Raw genomic sequence first — 18,792 nt, 5'->3', positions numbered from 1 at the left:
CCACAGAATGTTTTTGGTTTAACCAATAATGTAAATTCTGGGGTCATTCCCTTGCCCTTTGCAGCTTGTCTGGGCTCTGGCTATTTGGAGGCTGAGGGAAAAATGCCCACCGGTTTGTCTGGCTGAAGGAATCAGGGCAAGTCTCCCCCTGCCATTTGCTAAGCTCTGGCTGGGGGTGCTCCTTGTCAGCTTCTCACAGAATGTACTCATGCTGCTTTGTCAAACTCTTTCTATTAAGATTCCTGTTCTTTCCCAGAAATTGAGTTACCACCAAACCTAGGAGAAGCAACTTTGGGTTATTCATAATGCCACTTTGGATTATTCATAATGCCACTTCTGACACACGGTGAACATTATGCCAGCTTTTCTGAGAGTGTGGAAGGTAAAAGCTCTCATTGCAGCACAAAAGTCCATTTTCTACTGCTTCTCCTAGTGTCAGGGGGTAATGTCAGGAATCTCCTACTATGTGCTTTAAAATTTGTCAGCTTCAAAGACAAGAAAAAAACCCGAAAACACAGTAGTACTGGGGTCAGATGTTTGGTCTATAAAAAATCAGCTCTTAAGTACATGGTAAGTGCCATTTCTGCTCTCTTTCATTAATTATTCATCACCTGGTAATAACATTTTAATTTACCACTGCAATAGCAATTCTGTATGCTACAGTCCCCTCTTCTAGCAGAAAAAATATGGAGCAGATCCCTTACTTTAACCAATCTTACAGACACACCATACGCTAAAATATAGCACTGCAATGGTCTCATATTTTCTTATCTTTTGTATTTATCGCTGTGTATTTTACTTACTAAGAAAATATTTTCAACTGTTAGGATGTCTATTTATCTTTCATGCAAAATAATAAAATAACTCACTTCCTCCACATGAGAGATACTTTTCCTGCTTCATCCTGAAGTTTCCAGTTTGCCTCGTTTCTCTTATTTAGCTTTAATACTTCATTAAAGTACACAGGGTGAAAGAAGGAGATACCTTTAATACAGCTTTGCTACTGTTAAATATCTAATTCCCCCTTTCAAAAAACCCCAAACAAAACAACTACTAAAGTGGCAAATGACAGCAACAAGTAGACAAAGGAAAGTGTTAGAGGCAACTTAGACCAAGTGTCCATCACGTGCTTTTCGTTCTGGTGCTCCCCTTAAAGGCTGTTGGGTTGAAGGTGAGCCGTTCTTCATCATATCCCTTTCTCCCCCCTGCTTTAAGAGGGTTTTACTTTCACCAGAAAATGTTTATTGTAAAAAAAAAAAAAAAAAAAAAAAAAAAAAAAAAAAAAAAAAACCAAAAACCCAACCAAAACCAAACAACCCCACCCCCAACCCAACAACTGTCATACGTCCAATGCAAATGTGCCAAACTCTGAAAAGTGCCACCTTGGTTTTCGTCTTTCTGGGATTTAAGCAGTTGTGAGGGGAACAGCTGCATATCTGTAAGTCCAGGGCAGGTGGCTTCAGTCAGACACTTGCCACTCACAACCACAAAGCTGAAAAATCTGACTGGTTCCTCGATAGTCCAAAAATGTTTGTGAGTTCCAGTTTTTTCTCCTTTTACTTTTCTATAATGCAAAGTAAAAATCCAGTTCAAAACTGCTGAGTAGCCTTGCCATGTTTGCATTCAAGAAATAACTTTCACTGCCATAAAAAAATATTCACACCACTAAAAAAAACTCTACAATTTCCTCTGCTCCCTGTATGAAGGCCAGGGGTTTTGCATCACCATTCATGATGTCATTTGACTCTTTCAGAGTAGTCTGGCTGCAGGTCTGGGTGTGGGGTCTGCTTAAATAGAAGTTCAATGTCTTTGGCTCTCCTCTTGCAACAGAAGGCCTTCCCTTTCTGAAGTAAGTCTAAAGTATCCCCCTTGCAATGCCAGGTCCTTTTAAATCCCGTTGTCTTTCCCCGAGCAGCAGGGCCACGGTGGGCTTGGAAAAGGGTAAGGGGGGATCTGAGAGTCTTTGAGTCAGCACATCAGCTCAGAAGGGATCCACCACAGAAGGAGTAACGGCGAGCTGCAAACCAAGATCAGAAGCTGTTACAAACTGACCCGATTTCAGCTCTGAATGCCACCATGTCTAACGGGTAGAGAGCTACAGGGGAGAGCCAGGGGAAGAAGTATGAAGGACAGCTCTAAAACCAGTACAGATCCTTGCTTTTATCCTGAGGTTGCAAACCTGAGAATGGAGAGAAGAAAAAAAGGAAGAAGAAAAATAGGTACAGGCATTTAAGGACAGAGGAAAACAAATTGCATTTCTTGCCAGCTGAGATCAGTCTAGAGCATGGGATCTCCAGAGCCCCAGACGGCTGTGAAACAAGGAGAAGAGCCCAAGCCAAACTGGAGACAGGCACATGTCCCTCCTGCTTAAAGTGAGGACACCATAAGGAGCCATTACTGGCTGCAATATTGAAACCAGCATGGAGCAGACTTTCCTTGCCTTCACGACCACTGACTCAGGATCTGTCACTGCTGACTATACCTGTGTACCCATTTTTGTCAGCACTACAGTCACAGCCTTGGTTCCAAGACACCCCAACAGGCATTACCAGGGGAGAACCACTGCCTTTTTGCTCAGCAAATGCAATTGTGCTTTCATCTCAAAAACTGGAAGGAATAGGTAAATAAGGAGAGGAACTAGTTCATGAAACTGCGTGGTGTCTAGAAATGACCCCTCAGGGCAGCACAGGAATGGGGCCAAGCAGCAACCTTTGGGGCTGCTCCATTCTGCTCAAAATTCTCACTGCTCAATGCAGGAGCAAGGCCAGGGCCAGGATAAGAGTACCTCAAAGCAACCTGTAGCCTCAGGTCATGTTTGAGGGCATCAGAAATTCAAACAATGTTGTGGAGATGTGATGTGTTGGCCTGTCCCATCCTTCCTCTCCCTTCCTCAGTTGCCTGGCCTGAGAGCTCCAAGAAGACCACCCAGGGCAAAGCTCAGGTGTCACACATGGGGCTTCCACCCTCACTTCATTCCCCCACAGCAGAACCTCAGCCACCCCCAATGAGTCCTTCTGGATGGTGTGGAGTCAGGGATCAGAGGTGCAGCTGAGCCAGGACCTGGAGGGACCAGGGGCAGCTCATTACCTGTGTCCACATTGAGGCCGATGCTCTGTGCCATGTCCCCCGTTGCATTGGGGAAGGGGCCCGGTGTTGTCCAGGCCGCAGTAGCGCCCGCTTCGTTCTTGCCCAGTTCACAGGGGGGACTGACTGGTGTGGATACGGAGGCGGGGGTGAGGCGGTGGGGGCGGACGGAGGCAGTGGGCACCAGGAGTGAGCCGTAGCGGGGGTCGAAGTGGGGCCCATAGACCTCGTGCATGGTGGTGGGGCGGGGGTAGGCAGTGCTCTGTGTCCCGATGTAGGGGTGGTGGTGGTGGTGGTGGTGGTGGTGGTGGTGGGCGTGGTGCCAGGGCTCGGGGCCGCCTTGGTGCAGGTGACCGTGCAGAGAGGCGGGTGCGTAGGGGTCAGTGGCAGCAGCGAAGGGCAGCTCGCTGTGGGCAGCAGCTGCCAGGGGGCTGCTCAGGCTGGCTGGGACAGAGGAGGGCTGGTACGTGCTGTTCCAGAAGGATGGTGGGAAGATGCGCTGGCTCATTGGAAAGGACCCATCTGGGTGAAGGAAGTGGGAAAGAAAGTCAGCAAACAGCATGCCCCACAAGCCTTGATCTCCTTTCCCTAGGGCTCTGTCCCTCCCCGATCCACCCAAACCAGACCTTTCATTCCCTTTATTCCACGAAAAACTGCCAAACACAAGAACTTGCTCCAAACAAGTACAGATTCCTCTCCAACTAAACATCCAACACACCTAGCCTATGGCTTATCCATGAAACTGCAACTATTTGCTCGAGGTTTCTCTTAGTATGTAGATGGGCAGAAAGTTGTTATCTAAGGCAAGAGAAACATCTCTTTTCTTCAATGGTGGAAACAGAGTGAGAGCTATTACACACCACTGAAATTCTCAGGACTGGGTTTTTCTTGTTTGTTTTCATCATAACCTCCTTGTCTAAGCATTTATGCCCAACACTTCACGGAAAGTGGCTGATGCCTCAGTGCAGTTGCAAAGTGGGCAGTAATAGCGATGTGACTAAAGGCAAGCTTGAATTACTCAAATATCTGGGGGCAATTCTCCATCTATTACACTGGCCTGTTTCTTAGGTATATTGTCAACATTTTTGGGAAGCCCTCTGCAGATCTTTGGAGATTGGCAGGGCAAAGGACAAGGGCCCTACATTTTCTTAGCCCAGCAAGCAACATGCAAGATGGACTGGTGATTATTAATAGCACAAATAGATGTTATGCATGGTTATTTGGGAATGCACACTGTTCCTGAAAGAAATGCTCCTAATACTTCTTTACCAGGGGAGTATGTCAGCTCTGAGCTTTGGCATTGCTAGGGAGAAGGGGAAGCAGCTCATGATGAGCAAAAAACCTCCTCTCCTGCCATCAATTCCAGCACTGAATATCTCTCACCCATGAAATATTCTTAGACACTACAGACAGCAATTCATGGAGGGACTGGGAAACCAGCCTTGGCCGAGCAGGTGGCCCTGTGAGGGAGAGTTACTAAGACTGCCCACAAGGAAGTGACAGCCCTAACTCTCTGGCAGATGGAGTGTGAGGAAGGTTATTCCCCTCTGCCCTGAGTACCGTCATGGGCCTGTCCAGTGTGAATCAGGAACGGATACGGAGAGCTGTGCATAAGCCATGACAGCACATGGCCATGGGCAGGTCTGGAAGCCCTCATTTTCAGAAACTCAAGAGTCCTTGTCAGTGCTCCAGCAGCAATCAGGGTGGTGATACATTCAGGGCAAGATACAGGGACACACACAATAATTTCTTTAGAGGTGGGAAGATGATGAGATGGTTCCCACATCTGCTTTTTGCTTTGCTCCCATCACTATGACCATTCTAAAGTGAAAGCTGAAAGGATCAACGGGGGATGCACTCATCACAATCATAGTTTGGGGGTCACTCTGCTGCTAGTTGGGCTGTAGCCCCCTCCAGGTAAAGCACCTGCAGTGAAAAGACAATTTGCTTCCCCTGACCGCCTCCCAGGCTGTTATCCCCCTGGGCCATGTCCACCCGGCATAATCTGAAGGGCTTTATTCTTTCCTTTTTTACCCTAAAAGGGCCAAGCAGCTGGCAGCTCCTGGCCTGAGGATGGCCTGCCGGGCACCAGCCGCTGGTGGGAGGGAGGAGAGAGCCGGGATGCGCAGCCGAGGTGAGGACGAGGTGCCGGCCCAGAGGGGGCCTCCGCCGCCCCCCGCACCGCGCTGCGCGCTCACCCCGCCAGGAGCCCGCGTTCCGCGCCGCCTTCGCGCTGCCGAGGGAGAAGCTGCTGGGCTGGCTGAGCGCCCGGCTGAAGTGCTCGTCCACCACGGCGCTGATGTCCCCCTGGAAGTAGGTGAAGAGGACGCAGCGGGAGCTGATGTACTCGGCCTCGGGGGGTCGCTCCTTCTCGGGGCTGCAGTCCTCCTCCTTGATGCTGGCCGCGGGGTGGCTGGAGAAGGAGCTGCCGGCACCGGCGCTGCTGCCGCTCTCCGGGGCTTCTTGCATTTTGGAGTAAAAGGCGAGTTTCTATAGGGAAGGAAAGAAAACGGAGCCGGTCACGCAGCACACCAAGGTGCGCTGGCCCGTCCTGTGCCAGCCGGCGTGCAGCGCCGAACCCTCTCCCGAGGTCTTTCCGAGGGGATGCAAAAGACTGGTCCTCGGCTGCCCGCCGTTTCCTCAGCACACACCACAATCCCCACACCCTCATATCGCCCTCTGTAGTCCGGGGTCAACCAAGGGACTGCAAATAGGGCTGGGGGCCCGAAACCCACAGGTGCCGGCTGGGATGGAGCAAGACAGCCTCCGGGTGGGGAAGGCGCAGCCGGGTGGGGGTCATACCGCCGGCTCCCCCTGCTCCAAGCCCCGCACGAGAAGCCGCTTTGGAGCTGGCTCCGGAGCCGACGGCGGCCGCCAAGGGGCTGCAATGCGGGGGCATGGGCGGGGGGCACGGGCAGGCGACGGCCGGGCACCCACGGAGCAGCGCCCGTAGCTGGGAGAAAGCGAGAGCCGCTCGGTCCCCGGCTCCGAAAATCTGGTGCAAAAGAGTGCCCTGTAACCCACTGCGGCGAGAGAGAAGGAAAGAGGGGGGGAAAAGACTGGCAGTCTTAGACACATTTCATGTCAAAACTCAGCATTTCCCTGGACAGCAAGAAGCTCCAGGTATTTACTACAAGGCTAATCTCCTTTTACTGGACTCCGCCGAGTGCGAAAACGGCGGGCGTTGAAGTTTGTCGGATGTTTCCCGTCTTCATGCGCATTAGCGTGTCTGCAACTGCTGGGAGTTTCTTAGCAATAAGCGCTGGGACGCGGAGCCCGGGCTTGGCCGCTGCGGACAGAGCCTTGGGGCGGCCGGCGGGGGAAGAACCGAGGGGACGGGGCAGAGTCTTGGGCCGAGACGCGCGATATATTTAAAAATGTCACTCGTCACGAAGACCGCCTTTCCGCTTGGCTCCCTGTTCGGCCATTGAGGTAATGATCATCCCCCTTAATAATGTCATAAGCCGTGTGCCAGGGGCTGAAGGGGTGGTGGGAGGGAAGGCAAGGTGGGGGAAGACATCATCTGCTATTTGTGACGGGTACTGGGCCCCGCTGCCGGGCGCCGGAGGCAGCACAGGGACCGCCACGCCGCTGGCCCCGGCCCGGCGCTGCACGGCGGGGGCTGCACCCGCCTGGGGCACGGGGCGCTGTTCTCCATATCCATCCCCTTTTTCGTTATGCTGGGGGAGGAAGGAATTAATTTCTGGAAGGGGTAAGGGCGAGGGAAAAACTGGGAACGCAGAGGGGTAAAAGGAAAGCGGTGTGCAGCAGGTGCAGCCCGGGGAGCCGAGCCTGACCCACGCGGGACGGTGCCCGTCCCGGCGCCAGCAGATCCCCGCACACCACGGGCCGTGCGTGCCCGAAACATCCCCGCGGCAGAGGGATCATCTTATTGAAAACTCGGGATTAGTTGACACCCGCGACCACCCGGGCGGAGCTACGCGCAGTGAGGCGGCGAGACGTGGCTCCTGTCCACGAAGCACCCGAGGGTCTCGCAGGGGACGGCCGCCGCTGGCAGCCGGGAGGGCTGGGGGACGGGACGGGCCGGGGTCCCGCCGCCGCCGAGAGCGCCCCGGCAGAGGGGAGCATCCTGTAGCCCCTTGTTCCCCTTCACGGCAGCGGCTTCCTCTTCTTCGTCAAACCGGGGAAACCGCTCAACCTCCCGTCTCTCTCGCCACCCCCACTTCCAGAGCGTAACTCCGGAGCAGCCCTCCGAGGCGGCTGTAAAATCTCTGCACGAAGCGGCTTCCGCGGCAGCGGCCGGGATGCCGGAGCGCAGGGGTGAGCGATGCCCCGGGAAGCCCGGCCTCGCAGCTCCCGACGGTCCCCACACACGGTGGACATCGCTACCCCGACCCGCCGCGCCCAGAGGGAGCCCGTCCCGGTAAAGAAAACAAACAAGCAAACATTTTAAAACAAACAAACAAACAAGCAAACAAACACCCTAAAAATCCTTCTGAGGGTTAAAATCGCACCCTCTCTCCCAAGGCATCCCGTAGACGGTCGTTTGCCGCCGGGGTACGTACCCTGCCGAGCCCCGCGCCAAGGTGGGATGCGGTTGTGCTCCGCTCACCATCGCAGGCTCACAGATCTCCCCCCCTCCCGCCCCCCCTTTCCCCTCCCCTTCTCCTTTTCCCTTTTTCCCTTTGGTGAGGCCCCAGACGGCCATCCTCCAGACGATACCCCTCCCACCTTCTGCCTCTTCCCCGCTGTCCCCTACACGTACCTGGTGGTAAGGGCTGTAGGCTGCTGCGAAGTAGGGCTGGGGAGGACCGTAGACTTGGTACATAACATCCAAACAGCTCATGGCTAGCCGCGGCCGAGAAGTAATTTTTTTCTCAACTCGTGTTCTGCAAAGTGGACTAATGCTTCGCGGGAGGGACGTTCCCGGGGGTTAAGAGGCACCACGCACTGGTGGGAGGAGTGAGGGGGGATGAGGCCGCTCTGGGCTGTGCTGACACCCCCTCCCTGTCTTCTTTCCCTGCCTTCCGCCCTTCCTATAGCGTGGCTCCCTCCCGCAAATACGCCGGGACTGGAGGGGCTCCCCGGCCGCCGGGAGAATTTCAGCCCCGGGCCCGGCGGGTGGCAGCGGCGGAGGGAGCAGGGAGACCCCCCTTCCGCAGCCGGGACTGCCCGAGAGCAGCGGGGCGGGAGGCGTGGAGGGAGCTCCGGCCACGCAGGGACCGGCAGGCGGCTGCGGGGGGAACCGGGGGTCGGCGGGAGATGGGGGCTTACCCAGTGAGTGAACCCATCTCCCTCTGCCTTTGATTTTATTTCATTTATTTCGTTACATTCCACGTGCCTCCTGTGCCGGGTGCTGCCCCGCTGCCCCCGGGGAGAATGCCCCGGCCGCCCCCCACCTCGTCAGGCCCCGCTCCTGGCCGGGGCGAAGTGGAGCTCCGGGAAAGGCAGGGATCTGGGTGACCCCCTCCAAATCCCACCAAGTCCGGCGTCCGCCGGAAAATGCCACCACCAAAGCCACAGAAGTTGAGAGGTCTGATAAACCGAAGGAGGAAAAACCAGTTGCTCCCGAGGAGGAATCTCCCCAGAAACTTTTGAATCATTACAAATCCCGGGAACGGCAATGCTTTTGCATTTAATAGAAACTAAAACTACGCCGAGGGCAAAGTCACGTCAAAACAACAAATTATTGTGAAGGTAAACTGGATTTACTCCTTGGCTTTCTGCTGAGTACGACATGCAAAGTTGTAAACAGGTGAATGTATCTTCATTGCTCATTTTAGAGGAGTTGCATAGGAGGCAGATTTTTTTTTTAACAGAGATGTAATTTCTCATTTCAATATCAAGTCTTTGAAATGTTCAGCTTCATGGTATGGGTCACAACAGCTGTGAGAAGAGACCCATTTTGTTTTGTTTTAAGCACCTGTAATAAAGCAGAAAAAATATAGAAAATATGAGAGAAAGTATATTACTCAGTTTTCAAGTGCTGATTGGTTACAGTAGTGTTGGGAAAAATCTAAAAAGAATGAACACTTTGAATTTTGAAGACCCAGAAATATTTAAACAAATTTTAGCAGAAAAACATCATGTTTATAACTAAACATCAACTCTATTTTGTTTTCTCCAAAATACAATTTTTATATTCCAAGTGCTAGAAATTGTTTTGAATGCCTGTCATTCATAAAATCATATTTCAGCGCCTGATGAGCATGTTTCAATGTTTCCTGCACCAGGTGCAAGGTTTAAAATTCATGTTTAAGCAAAATTTTTTCTCCCTATTCTAGTTTGGGAAATTTGGTTTTTTCTACTCCAATGCAGCCTGAAACACTGTGGCTGTGGGTTCTGCCTCAGCGTTGCTCCTTCCCCCATCAGAGCCAATTTTGTGTCAATGGTCAAGAAAATGAGGGGATTACCTCTGGGTATTAGGCTTTAAAATAAGAAATGTATCATATACTCTATAATTATATATATATATATATATATATATATATATATATATAATTTACTGAGCAGTAAGCAAATAGTCACAGTAGTGGGAAGGACTCACTCAGTGGCTGGTGTCCAAATTAAAGCAGTCAGCTAAAGAACAGCCCTTCGCTCCTCACAGTGAGAGACTGTGGGATCTTACTCAGGACAACAGGATCTCACTCCACCTCTGTGTCCCTGCTTATGAGGGGCAGGGAGCTTTCCCAGCACACACAGATCTGTGCCTGTTTCAAAGGTGTTAGTATGCTGGGCAAGGTACCAGAAAAAGCCCATTTCTCAGAGGGTAAGTCCAATGAACACCTGCTCCAAAGACACAGCATGCCTTCCTGCTCTTCGGACCAGCCCTTCACCAGGACTCTGTGCCATAGCAAAGGTAGGACCTGACACTTGCCAAGGCTGAGCATTCCCTTCTTGTGTAGAAAAACCCAAAGTGTAACAGCAACATGTGTGACTGGGTGCTGCAATGTGGCTGATGGTCTGGCTTGTGTACCCTGAAGAATCTCTCCTTGAGGGCTGAATTTTGAGATTTTACCTCACACTCAATTGTATGTAAGGGGAACTGGGTCTGATGTGGCTCGGTATGAATTCAGTCTCTTTTATAGACAGTTATTCAACTGTAAAACTGTGCAGTGTAAGACACAAGTAAACTTCAGTGTCTTATTGCAGAGCAATACAAATATTCATGCAAAAATGCTGGCATTATTTTGCTTCTTTGGTGCATCTGTGAAATTAGTGCTGCTATAGGAAATCATCCTGGAAACCAATGATCAGAAACTATATTCACTAATGATCTCACTGTGTGTTTACAATTATATAAAAATAGTTTTCCTTGGTCTTAACTAAAGAATTTTAGTTGGTTTGAGTAACATCAGGAACTACAAAGACTTGGAACGAAACAGCTGAATTACTTCAGAGAAAAAATTATGACAGCAGTAAAAGAAAGCATAATTTTGGGAAGGACATAGGTTAAGAACTGGCTGTGTACCATTACAGCACTGGCGTGGGCCTACTCCTAAGCCATACACTGGTAAGTATTTCACAGCAGTAATATGAAAAGAAAATCTTGCTAGCAATAAAGAATGATGGGTTCTGATAAACAGTGAGATGCAGAAACTTACAACTTGCCTCAGAAAACATTTCTCTAAAGCAAGTCAGTGTTATCTTCTAACTAAATTGGAACCTTTCACAAAACAAGAATTGGGTACTACTGCAAATGGTTTACCAGACTAGCAAACAGATCATCAAGCAAAACAACATTCAGAAAGACTGGGACAAAAATGTGGTGGCATGGATCACATTTGTTGCTCATCATCCCTGGAAATCCTATGTCTGGTGCTGGCCTGCCAGCCCCCGATGTGCGAAGGTTTGAGCAGGGAGTATCGCGTTCAATTAAAGGATTTAAGTATTCATCATCCAGAAGGGACCTTTCTGGTTTTTCAATTATACCACATATATCATTCTTGCTGTTCATAATAAACTTATTTAGAAGATCAGGTAAATTTTAACAGTTTGCAGAAAGGCATGCTTTTCCAAATAGAAGATACCATGAGGTGGGTGGAGAATCCAGTCCTCACTGCAGCCATTTGCCACTTGCTAAGCAGCCTTTGGTGTTTCTCACTTCCAGCTTGAGGTGGGTTGGCTTCAGCTTCCAGCTGTTGGTTCATATAATGACTTACTTCACTTATCTAAACAGTCCTTTTGCTTTTTCCTTTATCCTTTGTAATATTTGCTCTTATGAAACTTATTTATTTCATAAAATAATTTTTTTCCTGCCAAATAAATGGGCAGAAAAAAAAAATTCTACTGCAATTCCTCTAATAGTTTTTGTACCTTTTTTATTTGCAACCTATGAAACATTTTCAACATTGTTTTAAAAATACTGAGGCAAGAATTTGTTATTATTCTAACATTTCTCTTGCTGAAAGTATACACGAAGTAAAATACCTTCTTAGCAATTGATGCTTATGGCTGTTGGGTTTTTTTGCCATGACACAATTTTAAAGACGTCATACTGATGTGCTCGCCCACTGTGATGAGCACAGTATTTTTAGTTTTGATACTACAAGTATATAGAAAACATGGTGGTGAAGAGCTGATGGTACTTGGAAGTTTCTGGAACCTCTTCTAAACTCTTACATATCTGATATTGCAAATAATTAGGCCTGAAAACTGTGATGATCCCATGTGAGCCTATGACACCTGCTCATGACGCCTTGTACAGTCATCCTTTCTAAGACCTTTTCCATCACTTTTCTTCCTTGGTCGTAGATGTGCAACTCTTCAAACAGCTCCATTCATGTGCTGTTTGTTCTTGAGAATGCCAAGAGACTCAGCAATGGACTCAAGGTATTGCCAAATGTCCCAATTCCCACTTTACTCACCAGTCTTCTTGTTACTATGCTACCTGCTGAATTTGTTGGTGTGATTTTATATCAGCTTTCAAGTTACTGATGATCATCTTGCACAGACCACAAACTAACTAATGCAAATATTCCTATACACTGTTAATGTACTATACTCCTATGTGGCAATAGTCATATTTCTAAATACTAAAGATTGTGTGTTGACTTATGTCTTGCAATTCTTGTTTATTTGCTGTGTGTATCACTTATATTGTGCAGTGTTTCCTCTATGAGATGATAAATTCAGTTTCACTGGTCTTCCTATTCCTGCTCTCCTCTTTACTCTTTAAATCTCTAATGCTTCAATCTGCCTGTAGGACTCAGCACATACTTAGCTTCTAGCTGAATGTACTACTTGTGGGTCTACATGGGTCAAATTTGGCTGAAATGAATTAAGATAGATAATGCTGTTCCTCTTTCTTATCTTGTCTTTGTGCTCCATATCCGTAAAAGCTTTTTATTTTTTTAGGGCTTGGCAACTGTTCCCATGGTGTTCTCAGGAATGTTTTTGAGGTCCAGCCTCTGGGTCTGTATTAATACAGAAGACTTTAGGCTCAAGAGCTTCTGGCTTGGTAGTTTTTGTGGGCACTGAATTAACTGACATTAAAGATAAAAATCAGTGTTATAAATATAGTAAAACACGAAGTGAAAGTCAGGGGACACATCTCACTGACTTCATTGTCTCCTTCATTATCTTGGAGAACCTGGTTTTATTTTGGTTTTCAACCTCAGAGAGCTTGTACAGTTAATTTTGATTTTCTTTTGAAGGTGTGATTTTTTCCCCCTTTTCCTTTTTCCCCCTACACCTCAGAGAATTAACTGTTAGCTGCTAATTGATCACACTGTACAGATACTATCTGGTGTGCATTTGTACATGTGACAGCACGTCTGCTCCAGTGACATGCTCTGCAGCAGCTGGAATGTACATGTTGATTTTTACTCCATGATGTATTTCCAGGGGAGCTGCAGCCCAGCTCAGGGTGCAGCATCTGGTGCGTGTCACTCACCCGTCCTGCCCAGCCCTGACAGGCCAGAGGCATCACCTGTCTCTCCTCTACTGATGGCGGCAGATGAAGAGATCATTATGCAGGGCTGGAAGGGAAATCCAGAGCTGTCATGAGGGAATACATTCACATGTGTGAGAACACACTGAATGCATTGAATTTAGGGCTTGATTTTGAAATAGGAATGTTCATGGAAGTTTTTTCCCAAGTCAGCATAGTAACAGAGTTGGTTTTGCCCTCAGAGGCGGAGGCATCAGCTTTTCTGATGCAGGTATTTTGGCATATTCAGATCTGAGCTGAATTACTGTGCACCTCTTTCCCCCTCTCAGCAGTGAGCCATCAGAAAGGTGAATCTGGCCTGTTCTGAGATTCATTCACCAAGATACATTTTTTTTTTTGTATTTGTATATAATATCTACAGTACATATTTTTTTCTGTGTGCAGGGAAGAAAGATTATTTCAGTGAAAATTTTCCCTAACAATTGCCTCCATGCACAAAATAGGGGGGTTTTATGTTTTATTTTCCTTTTTTGTTAAATTGCTAACATGTGAAAGCAGAAAAAGGCTGTGTTGCTCTTTTGAAGCTTCTGATGCACCAGCTCTATTAATACAGTCACTAAACTCCTGATGTAATTCCTCTGCAATGTCCAGTATCAGTGATTTTGATTGCACAGTCATACCTTTTCCCATTTTGTTTTGAAAAAGAAAGTGGTTTTGTACAAAGAGTTTAATTCCTGTAAATGCTTTCATTTTGGAAGCATCTTTCTTTCTACTTTTTTAGATAATATTTCAGGCAGAGGGAGGTAGGTGGCAGAGGAAGACTGCAGCTTGAGAGAGTAAGTGGCTTGACGCAAGGAAACAACAAGAAAATCAGGTTTTCAGTAGAGCACAAACAGGTAAGGTATGTGTTTTTTAATGTCTGCACAGACTTTAGTAGGCTGCCAATAATGTGAAGCTGGGATGAGGAAAAGAAAGGCTCTCATTTACTTCCATGATTAAGTCTTCCTCAACTTTAATTGCTCAGAGTGGGCAATATTATATCATACCAGAGGGGCTCACTGTGTCACTTCTGTTTTATTCAGTGTGTATTTGGCTAAGCTTTGAGACAGTGCCACTAGGAAATGGTAACAGAGTATATTTTAAACAACAAAATTGCAAAATAAAGTAGAAAGAAAATTCATAGCAAAATACTGGAGGTGGAGCCATGCTACAGGGAATTGTGTTTTCATTGCCTGGAATTGCCCCAAATAATGTAGCTCCTGGGTTAAGTGTAAATAGGGGTGATTTCAGGGCCTGGAAAGTATCCTGCCTTTATGAAACTGAACAGAGCCTACACTTACTTTTTTGTTTTTATGATTATATTTAATAGAGAACTTAGTCCTCACAGCTGCAAAATCCAACTCCATCTTCAGAAATGAGGTTGGAAAAACAAAGAAGAAGGAGAGAGGAAGACAGTAAGAAAAGAATGCAGGAGTGTACTGGCACTACAGGTATGCACTGTCTGAGGGAGAAGGGGACAAAAAAAATGTCATTTGATTTTCAAAATATCTATATATTGCAGTCCACTGAACAACAATGTATACATAGTCATATTGTAGCCCAGATGAGAACTCTGACTTAGATTCATATTGGTATCTGTGTAGATTTACCTCTTTTAATATGGAAAGATAAGAAATTAGTATGCAGATGATTTATTTGTAATAAATAACAATGCTCTAGACTCCATTGAGGATGCATAGTTTGTGCCCATGCCCTTGCTTGTACACAAAATTATTAAAATAAGGATGAATGAAGTGAAGTCCTATGCAACAAGCACACCCCCAAAGGCAAATAATAACATTCATATCAGGGCTCGTGTACTGAGATCTTCATGCAGGATGGTTGTACTTTTTAAAGAAGAATCTCTTCTCATGCTGAGGTGGGCACTTCCCTGAACTGCAAAGAGTTTTACACGTACATATGAATCAGTCAGTGAGCTGGCACAAGAGGAAGAGCCTCCTGTGAGGATCTTAGAGAAAGTAAGCCATTCTCACCCCTCTGCTGAAGAAGGCTTGTGCGCATTAAAGAACTTCTTGTCTACTGAATCAAATTGATGGAGATGGTATTCTAACAAATCAAGTTTTTGAAATGCAGGTCCAGTTTTTATATCAAGGTAACAGAACACAATTTTCATTTCAGAAAGATAACCCAATTGAGGAAAATTTTAAAAATTACCTTTCAACTTTTGTTGGGGTTCTGTATATAGCTGATAAGAGCCAAGCACATAGTTTGGCACATACTTGGAGTTGCTGCATCACAAGAAATGAATAGACAGGACTTAATCTAGGCTCAGAATTTGGCACAGTTTTTGAATGAGACTTTTCAGAAATTGATGCAGACAGTTCTCTGGTCAGGTGGGGGTATGGTTTATTGTAAAGGAGGGAGTGTGAAAGCTGAAGAGCTGGCCAAATGCAGAGTGTGACAGGAAGGCAGCTCAAAGATATTTCTGTTGAAATAATACAACTGCTGCATTAAATAAACTGGCCTGCCCACCATTAAGGCATCAATTTTTGTTATACTGTGTATTGCTGATCTTAGGGACAATTTTACCAGTCTGTGTGTCTCTTGTCCTGATTTGCTCCTTTACTTCCAGCCTGGGAAGAGGCTGGGACCTGGCTTTACTGGTTTTTCTGTACTGGGATGCTGCTGCCTTCAAGAGCCCCTGTGTGCTTTCCTGGGGCAGGCAGGTAGTTGCTTGCCAGGCAGCTAAAGCAGGAGCTGAGGGTGATTTCCAGGGAAATCAGAAACACTCAAAAAGAGCTGTTGGGGAAAGCCTGCCATCAGCTCCATAGTCCAGAGAAAGATCAGGACACTCAGGAACGCCTTCGAGCTCTTTTCTCTCCCACATGCTGTGTGCTTTGTCCCAGCCTCCTGCATGCCCAAGGACAGAAGCCTGTCTTTCAGCGTGTCGCTCCAGCCGGCACGTGCCAAACCATATTTCAGTCTCTCGCCTTCCAACACCAAGCAAACTCCACAGTCCTCACATTCCTGCCGCATGGGACACCCCGCTCCTGCCTCTTCCCATGTAGGCACAGCTTGCTGCCATGCTCCAGGGAAACCACACACCAATTTTTGCGTGCTGTTCTCTTTCCCAGGTGAATGTGTTTTCATGGGGGAGGACAACTTTCATTATTCAGCGAAATACATCAGGTGCCACACTCCAATGACCTGCAAGTGCAGTTACACTGTTTGAAGCCAGTGTCAGAGACGATGTCATATAACTTATTTGCTCCTGTGTTCTCTCTTGCCCTGCATTCTGCATGTGCAGAATTATGGCTACACTGCTTCTTTTCTGCTTGCAGACAGGTTGAGGGGTGTGTCCTGCTCTTTGCTGGAGCTTCAGAGGTTGGTTGCCAGTTCTCTCTCATGTTACTTTTGTGCATTGCCCTGGCACAGTGTCAAAAGTCAGTTGCCCCATAGAAATAGGGTCCATCAGTTAAGTGTTCTCCAGTTTTCCCTGCTCAGGGATCCTTCCACCGGGATCCTAAAAGCAACTGCCTTGTGGCACCCTTCTGTATGCTTCTCTTATGTGGGAAAAGCAAGATGACTCCTACTCCATGAATTGTATGTGTTAATCTCTTAAATCAGTAATGCTGCCTCACAGCTTTTGCATAGATGAAAGAAAGCTGGCACACGGGTAAAATGAATTTTCTAAACGGTATTCAGGGTGTGCTGATACTGCATGTTTTTATCCAAGCAGTTATATGTGCTTCAGCCAGAACTATGTTTTCTTCTGCATCTCAGAGAACACATGCTAACGTAGTGGTTCCATACATACATGAAACACTAAGCAGAAAAAATTACTCTATCATCCTCACTGACTTAGTATAAGGGCAATCATCTCTACGCCAAAACATTTGTTTCTTCAACTGTGTTCTTCTATACTCACCACTTATCCTAAAATGCAAATAGGTTACAAGTTTTTTATCAACACAAAGAGTCAATACTTTTACTTTAAAGAAAGAATAAAAAACATTTAAAGTATCTGTGAAAATATGCCCAAGATACATAGTGTCTCACACTAAAGAGTTCCAAATGTTTTGGAAGTTGTAGTTTATGTGTCTGCTAGACTATTCCTACCAAGATTATTTATCCATTTAATATCTACCGACCTACCTACTAGCTTATCATACAAATTTCTCACAAATAGCAAATACCTAAGCAGAGACAATTTGAGAGGGATGTCATGGAAAGAGAAGGCTGAGCAACTAATATCTATAAGCCAAACATTCAGATCTAAGAGATATGATGGGGGAACTCTAAACTAAGGACTGGAAAGAGCACTTTTTGTTTTGGGGGGGGTGGGTAGCCTGAAAGCAAATATGCAGCTGTTTCATGGACAGAATTCACCTCCAGCCTCCTTGAGGGATTCATAATGTCTCCAAAAGACAATGCTGTTGTCTTTTGTAGAAACACTTGATCAAAATCTAAAACATTAATTTCCCACAGTCCTACTGAGCTAATACTTTTCTCTCATTTTTAAAAAATTCATTTTCAAGAAGGACTGGAAATCTACCTGTATTGGGAACTTTTGGAGCACCTTTAAAAATCCCTATCACATGTTAATTACTATAAGCACTACAACTGATCACCATTTAGTTCTGTTTATTTGATAGTTTTGACAGGGCTTTCCCTGATGCTGTTGCTTTCTAGTGATGACCTTTCTGTCATAGGGGCGAACTTTTAGCTTGTGCTTCCCTTCTCTGCCAGAGTCCTCCTTTCCAACCTTTTTTTCTGGAGCCAGCTGGAGATCCCAGTGTGGTTCCTTCAGTTTCTGTGGTGAGACTTCACTGTGTGTGTGCCTTTAACAGGTGTCCACTTCTGCAGGCCCAGTTTGGATTTGGACATTTTCCTAGGAAGCTGCACCCTCATCTCAGCCCTGCATAAGCAGCATTCCTGGTGTGGATGGCCAGCTGGCTGTTACAACCTTTTTTCACACCACAGTATGTAAAACTACACAGGGCAGGTCTTGTTGATGTGTGAAAAATGCTTCTAACAGCCTGCTCCCATGTGCACTGAAATTTCCAGCTTCACTGACTCTCTGACCCCCAGAGAGCAAAAGTGCTGGAAACAAGAAAATGGTTTGCTAAAGGGGGGAAGGGAGAACAAAATGAGTGCAGGAATAGGTTTGGTTTTCAGGAGAACAGAAGTTTCCAGAAGCGTGCTGATTGAGGGTTGACATTGTGGGCCAACATCAAGTGCAGTAAGAATGAGTCTGAGGAAACACTTGCTATCTACACAGCTCTTTTAAAAGACTGTTTTACTGATTAATTTACATGTATTGACTACTTTCCACTGATCAGCTTGCATACAATACATGTACATTTGGCTTTTTTGGGTAAATGGGGCTTGTGACTGCTCAGAATGGCACACCATTGTTGTATCAGTCACATGGGATGTCATGCCAGATAAACATATTCTGACATGCTGTCACAAATTGACAGTTCATTGTGAAGGAGGCAGAAAAAGTGGTTTAAAAGTGCACCCATGTTCATGTATGCAAATATACATTCACACATATATGTGTATATAAACATGATAGACAGACAGATAGATAGACATACACACAAATATTCTTTTTCCTTCTCTGACAACCATAATGAAAGATCTGAAGATGAAGATTTTTAGAAACCAAGAAATTATTCACTAAAAAATGGGAAAGGGATGCTTCTCTTAAAAAACTGTACAAGGTAACATTCAGTTGAAGAACTGCCTGAACATGAAGAGTGGGGCCAGGCCAGTAGTTGATGCTTCTCTGAAACCAGAAGATGCCAGATGCAGGCCTTTCTTTCTGTCCTAGAGGTCATAGGAAGTAA

At 46.6% G+C, this 18,792-nt stretch overlaps 1 protein-coding gene and 1 long non-coding RNA gene across 2 annotated transcripts in view; one reads left to right on the top strand and one right to left on the bottom strand.

Annotated features, from left to right (window-relative positions):
• Nucleotides 1-495: 495 nt before the first annotated feature.
• Nucleotides 496-7,926, bottom strand: VGLL2 (vestigial like family member 2). The gene is made up of 4 exons (XM_032101547.1): nucleotides 7,811-7,926; nucleotides 5,283-5,574; nucleotides 3,088-3,606; nucleotides 496-2,017 (listed from the first exon to the last, which is right to left on the bottom strand). Exons 1-4 carry the CDS (start codon nucleotides 7,889-7,891, stop codon nucleotides 1,977-1,979), a joined length of 933 nt encoding a protein of 310 aa, XP_031957438.1. The 5' UTR covers nucleotides 7,892-7,926; the 3' UTR covers nucleotides 496-1,976.
• A 3,330-nt stretch (nucleotides 7,927-11,256) lies between these two features.
• The window catches only part of LOC116440625, a 31,821-nt gene continuing 24,285 nt past the window's right edge, over nucleotides 11,257-18,792 (top strand). Inside the window, exon 1 of the long non-coding RNA XR_004238710.1 lies at nucleotides 11,257-14,427. This is a non-coding gene — a long non-coding RNA (uncharacterized LOC116440625). The remainder of the gene's footprint in view (nucleotides 14,428-18,792) is intronic.

This window comes from Corvus moneduloides, chromosome 3 (assembly GCF_009650955.1).
Source record: "Corvus moneduloides isolate bCorMon1 chromosome 3, bCorMon1.pri, whole genome shotgun sequence".
Taxonomy (NCBI): domain Eukaryota; kingdom Metazoa; phylum Chordata; class Aves; order Passeriformes; family Corvidae; genus Corvus; species Corvus moneduloides.
This window is presented reverse-complemented; position numbering and strand designations above follow the sequence as displayed.

What these genes read in the sequence shown, in the direction of transcription:
- VGLL2 (XM_032101547.1), bottom strand. Translation starts at nt 7,891, where the DNA reads ATGAGCTGTTTGGATGTTATGTACCAAGTCTACGGTCCTCCCCAGCCC. An exon ending in GAACGCGGGCTCCTGGCGGG is followed by an intron (nt 3,607 to 5,282) that starts GTGAGCGCGCAG and finishes TCCTTCACCCAG; the next exon opens with ATGGGTCCTTTCCAATGAGC. An exon ending in CGGCCTCAATGTGGACACAG is followed by an intron (nt 2,018 to 3,087) that starts GTAATGAGCTGC and finishes CTTGGTTTGCAG; the next exon opens with CTCGCCGTTACTCCTTCTGT.